Source organism: Natator depressus, chromosome 15, assembly GCF_965152275.1.
Source record: "Natator depressus isolate rNatDep1 chromosome 15, rNatDep2.hap1, whole genome shotgun sequence".
In the NCBI taxonomy this organism is placed as follows: domain Eukaryota; kingdom Metazoa; phylum Chordata; order Testudines; family Cheloniidae; genus Natator; species Natator depressus.
In genome coordinates, this window is record NC_134248.1 from 28,513,195 (window position 1) to 28,519,420 (window position 6,226).

The 6,226-nt window shown below is 48.5% G+C and overlaps 1 protein-coding gene across 1 annotated transcript; it reads left to right on the forward strand.

Annotated features, from left to right (window-relative positions):
• Window positions 1–674: 674 nt before the first annotated feature.
• On the forward strand, window positions 675–4,670 carry FICD (FIC domain protein adenylyltransferase). Its single transcript, XM_074972297.1, has 3 exons — window positions 675–755; window positions 1,472–1,819; window positions 2,887–4,670. The coding sequence occupies exons 2-3, from the start codon at window positions 1,486–1,488 to the stop codon at window positions 3,960–3,962; spliced, it is 1,410 nt and encodes a 469-aa protein (XP_074828398.1). The 5' UTR covers window positions 675–755; window positions 1,472–1,485; the 3' UTR covers window positions 3,963–4,670.
• Window positions 4,671–6,226: the final 1,556 nt, after the last annotated feature.

The window sequence follows — 6,226 nt, forward strand, 5'->3', positions numbered from 1 at the left end:
CCTGAGATCCCACTGTATTTTTCACTGCGAGAGCGGAGAACCCTTCATCAAATTTTTGTTTCCTAAGCAGCCACTCCCGTAATCAAGTCACCTCAGGCCCTTCGGCCAGCCACAGGGCCAGAGAACAGCTCAGGAGACACCCAGGGCTCTGGTAACTCCATCCCCACACAGGTCCAAGCGGCTCCAGCATGCAGCACTACACCCCCTCCCCATCAGCCCTGAGCACCCCAGGAAGGGCTTATCTGAAGCCCCAGCTCCTGGAGTCCCAGGATGAGGGAAGAACCTGGGCATCCATTTCCCTACAGATTTCTAGCCCCAGTGGATGCAGACAGCAGCTTGGAAACAGGCCCCTAAAGGCAGCGGCTGCCTGCCCAACACTGATGGGCTTCCCCCTCCGCACCCAGCCGCTGGGCGGCTAGGTGGCCCCCAGGCTTTTTAAATAGAAGCTCCCGCCCTTCACGATCGAACGGCCTTCTCATTGGCTGCTAGCGCTCAGACTGGCGTGAGCGTCCCGCCTATCGCTGCTCTCCACGAGCCTCTCCGGCGCCGGAGACGTGGAGCTGAAGGGGAAACACGGCCGGAAGAGGGGGCGGGGCGAGGGGAGACGGATAGGCCGGAAGACCAATGAGAAGGAGAGGCCGGGGGCGGACCAGCCAATGGTGGTGATCGGGGGCGGGGCAGGGCGGAGCGCGGAGACCTGTCCGGCCCGGGTGGGGACAGTAGCCGGCAGCCGGCGTCTGTGGGACGGCCGCCAGGTGAGGCCTCGGGAAGCCCTGGGGGGCTCGGGCTGAGCTCTGGGGACAGCGGGCGGGCGGGCGGGCCCCGGGGGGGCCATGAGGCCAGAGGAGCGGGGGGGTCCAGGAGGGGGCGCCCCGAGGGGGACGGGCCCCAGCAGAGGGGCGGCCCGGGGGGGGCCCAGCCAGGGGGCTCCCCGAGGGGGGGGACACGGGCCCCAGGCGGGGGGCGGCCCGAGGCCGGGGGGGCCCCAGCAGGGGGGGCGCTCCGGGGGCCCCAGCCGGGGGGCGCCCCGAGGCCAGGCACCACCCAGCTGCCTGCAGGGAGCCCTGGGGGGAGCCGGCTGCTGGGGCCAGGTGCACCGCAGAGTCGCTGGGTGCTTTGCTGCCCCAGGTCCCCCGTCAGGCCACCCCCTGGGATCTTGCAGCCCGGGGATGGGTGGCGCGCCGTAGATGGCCCATCCCCACCCTGGAGCCCTTCTCTTGATATTTGCGTTGGGGGTCTGGCTGGGGGGCCCTGCCCCCAGGAGCTCACAGTCAGAGCAGATAAGACAGACCCAGGTGGGGTGGGAAACAGCAGCACCCCAGAGGGCTAGTGACTTGCCCAGATCGCCCAGCAGGTTGGTGTTAGAGCCAGGAATAGAGCCCCGTTCTCATGAGTCCCAGACCGCGGCCTTCGCTGCTGCATCATACCGGCATGGCTACAACCCCTGTGCTAACGCAATTCCTGTTCCCAGGTCTGGCCCGGCCCATGAGAGATGCTCCTTGTGCCCACCCCTGGGGCCAGATGAATCTCTTGTCGATGGCTGTGGTGGCGGATCCCGAGCTGAAATGGATGAGTCTGTGGCTCCGTGTCAGATGGGCAGCAGTGCTAATGCTCCTGGTGGGCTCTCTGTTGGTGCTGTTGCTCCCGCTGGCTGCGGTAGAAGAGCAGTGTCAGGCAGTGCTCAAAGGACTCTCCTTCCTGAAAACTAAATTGGGAGTAGGCTATGTAGGGATTACCAGGCACACAGGGCAGACAACTGGACTCAGCGTGACTTCAAGTGGATTAGAGCTGCTGGTGCTGAAATCCAAACCCTCCCCAGGTAAGAAATGGGCTTTCTGCACTTGAGAGACTAGGGAAATGTTGTGGGAGCATGTGCTGCAGACACAGGTTACTGCGTGACTGACTGTATAACTCTCTGCATTTGTAGAGAGTCCTTATCCAAGGATCTCCAAGCACTCTATAAACGTTAATAAACCCCCACGACACCCTTGCAAGTGAGAGAAGTTGTCCCCATTTTACAGAAGAATTAAACCTAGGTCACACAAGTCAGTAGCAAAGCTGAAAATAAAAGCTAAGACTCCTGATGTGTAGTCCATAACTGGGCTACCACGCATTGATTTGAACCACAAAAGGAGTGTGTGCTGGTATTTTACTAGCCCTGTTGGTCCTTTCAGAGGTTCTTCCCACTTTTTCTCTGTTCCAGTGAAGCTTCATTAAAATTTCAGGATCTTGAACACAGTATTTTGGACTGCCATTGTAGTGCACTAGAAAGGTATTAAATATTTCAATAAAGAAACTGCAGAAATGCTTCTTCATACTGATCCCATTACCTACCTTGCATAACTGACTACGTGCATCGTATGAACCATCTGCCATTTCTGAAAACTGGACACTAGGCAAGACCAGTCATCTAATTGTAATAGCAACACCTGTGCTAGTTGTAGTTGGAGCAAGAGGCCTTCTCCACCAGCAAGCTGTGCAGGCAGGGCTGGTCCTGATCTACATACCTTTCTCTTTAGGCTAAGGTCAGGTGTACCCTTGGAAGGCTTTGCTGGTACAGCTGGAGCAGTATACTATAGTTGCAAAGCCCTCCAAGTGTGAATGGAGTTTGTCAGCAAAACTCTGTTTCTTCCAGTATTCCAGCCCACTCACCTTCCTGAGTGAAAGAAGCTATTCCTGCTACAGTGCAGTTTTGCTAGTGTAAGTGCATATACACTGTAGGGTGGACCTGGCCTGAGTTTCTGGTATTTGCAACCCACAGTAAAGTCTGGAACATGAATTCTTTATATCACTCTTGGCTTGATTAATTTCATTTTAATATGTATTAAAGGAACACTCTTAATACCCATCGCTGTGGTGTCTAAGTACTGTTGTTGTGCATTTCAGAAATCAAATTAGAAGCCAAAGCAGCTTTGAATCAAGCCCTTGAAATGAAACGGCAGGGGAAGCGTGAGAAAGCCCATAAACTCTTCATGTATGCCCTCAAAATGAATCCAGATTACGTGGATGCTCTGAATGAGTTTGGCATCTTTTCTGAAGAGGAGAAAGACATCATTCAAGCAGACTACTTGTACTCCAAAGCACTGACCATTTCTCCTTGTCATGAAAAAGCTCTGATCAATCGGGACCGAACTCTGCCCCTGGTTGAAGAGATAGACCAGAGATACTTTAGCATTATTGACAGCAAAGTTAAAAAAGTGATGTCAATCCCCAAAGGCAATTCAGCCCTGCGTCGCGTGATGGAAGAGTCTTATTACCACCATATTTATCACACCGTTGCCATTGAAGGGAATACATTAACACTCTCTGAAATACGGCACATCATTGAGACCAGATATGCTGTTCCTGGGAAAAGTCTCGTGGAGCAGAATGAAGTCATCGGTATGCATGCTGCTATGAAATACGTAAATACCACACTGGTATCCCGAATAGGCACTGTAACCATCAGCGACATTTTGGAGATACACAGGAGAGTGCTGGGCTATGTAGACCCCGTGGAAGCTGGGAGGTTTCGGACTACCCAGGTGTTTGTAGGACATCATATCCCACCCCATCCTCAAGATGTTGAGAAACAGATGCAGGAGTTTGTACAGTGGATCAACTCCGAAGATGCCATGAGCTTACACCCTGTGGAATTTGCTGCCTTAGCCCATTACAAACTGGTATATATACACCCATTTGTAGATGGCAATGGAAGGACCTCACGCCTGTTAATGAATCTCATACTAATGCAGGCAGGCTATCCACCCATCACAATCCGTAAGGAGCAAAGGGCGGAGTATTATCATGTCTTAGAAGCAGCCAATGAAGGAGATGTGAGACCTTTCATACGTTTCATTGCAAAATGTACTGAGACCACGTTAGATATGCTGCTTATTGCCACAACAGAATATTCAGTTGGTTTACCTGAGGCTGATGGCAGCACTGCTAGATACAAGCAAACTATTCCAGTCAAAACTTGAATGTTATGACGATCCAATGACAAAACGAATGTGTGGAGTAACAAAGCTACTCAACATTCCTGTTGAGAAACAACTCCACAAGAGGAGAAAATCACTCTTAGCATTTCATTTATTTAATGTTTAGTAAATTAATATACTTTTTTATATCCATTATCCTTATGCCAAGCTAAACTGTGAAGCATTAGTGTTGAATGTGCACTAGGTCCAGCTTGTGTTACTGGAGGGGAAAGGAGAGAGAAATCCAAAGTGAGGCCAATTTGGAAGTGGGATCCAAGCTGTAGTAAAACTTATTGAATTACTTCCTACAATCCTATATGGGATGGCTTCTTAAAGCCAACACCTTGTAATTGCCTTGATGCCATGTGTATCTTAATTTGTATCGTACAGGGCAGGCACAAGCACCCTTTCTAAAAGTCACAGGTGGGGGCTAATATTGTATTGCTACCATTGCCTTATTTTGCTTTCCAACAAAAACCCCTTCAGCCCGTGTTGTAGCACTTTATTTAAAAGCTCGTTAGTGGGATTATTTTACAATTGTCCAAAGGCTAGAGATCTCCTTTCCGCCCTCGCCCCATTGCTCATGTGCCATACTGCTCTTTTGGTAGCTAATCTACTTTTGTTAAAGGTAACATCTAAAATTAGGGCTTGTTTTGTTTTTTCAAACTTTGTATGTGCAGCCATACTTTGTATGGTGTCAGTTCCCACTATTTGGGTGAGTTTTATGCAGCAACTGGGGGGGGGGGGGGGGGGGGATGGGATTTAAAGTTGGTTTGAGACCACTGTCCAGGGGATTCAGGAGCAACTGAACAACCCATCTGTCCAAATTTAATTCAACTGGATTGCAAGTTGATTTCTTACATTGTGTATAAGGACCCTATACTGCCTCCTGCAGCTTAGTAAGGATAACAGCTTACCTAATTCTGTCAGCAGAAGTTGTCATGCCATAGAAAGCGCCTCTTGCAATGAACACTCCAGTTACATGTTTGAAAAGTTAGCTTCTGCAAAACCATGGGAAGTACGTGTTCCTATACATGATAGGATTCAAGATCCAACCCCACCATTTCAGTAGAGATAGCAAATTTGAATACTAGATACTCTACATCCCAGTTAATGCATTTTCAGCCTCAACTGATACAAGAGGCTACTAGCCCTGACTGATAGCTTTAACAATTTCTAGATTTCCTGACTGCTAATGTGGTTGAGCTATATATGTCATCTCAACAGTGTGGAGAGGGCCTTTCTGATGCTTTAATTTTGCAAGTACTCAGAAGCACATCAGTTTCTTGCATTCTAATACTAGAGTCCAGTTACTGTTTGTGTAAATGCTTAAGTTGGCAATATCTAATGAAACAATGTCAGTAAGCTGCCATGTGCTCTTGCTTTGATAAAAATGCATTTGAAGCTCATGACAGTAGCTCCTCAGACCCCTTCCCTGCTAGTTAGGGGATAGTATGACAAAAAACTGTAGCAAACTGAAAATATAACAGCCCAATGCATCCTAGTTGGATTACAGACAGCAGCATCCTGAATCTGAGAATGCAATAAGATCTTTCCATAGCTCATTAAACTGACCGGTATCAGCCACTCCATTTCTGAAGTCACAAGTAGCAGCTTGTAATTGTTATGCTGCCTTGTTTACTATACACAATAATTTCCCCCACCCTCTGACAAGTATTTCTCACTAGAGGCCTGGCATGAATCCCATTTAATAGCAAGTTTCATAATAAAATCAGGAGACCAATAAAGTATCAAGATATGGTATTGCCTGTTCGTATGTGCTGGCTCATGTTCATGTCATGTATCATGACTCAATGCACTAGACATCACTGCCTGGGACAGTAAACAATGGGAATTGTTTTTAAAAGCATGCTTATTTTAGTACAAGATGTGTATATGGATTCTGCACTTTAGCTATTTGTGGAAAATGTTATTTTAGTAACAGATTAATAAAGTATTTTACTATGTAAATCTTTGTTTTGGGATATCATCACTTAGCACAAGTTTAATACACTAAATTTTTATTTTACATAGTAGAGCCTGGTTCCCCGAAATTTGTGTGCTAGATGTCATTACCAGTTATTGTTACATTTTTTTTTCCCCACTCAGGCAGATGTGGATTATTGTGCTTAGTTACAGCAAGAATTCCTGACCCCACTCATTATGCCCTTGCAGCATGACTGAGCCACTGATAACTACTCTCTGGGAATAGTTTTCCAACCAGTTTTGCACCCACCTTATAGTAGCTCCATCTAGGTTGCATATCC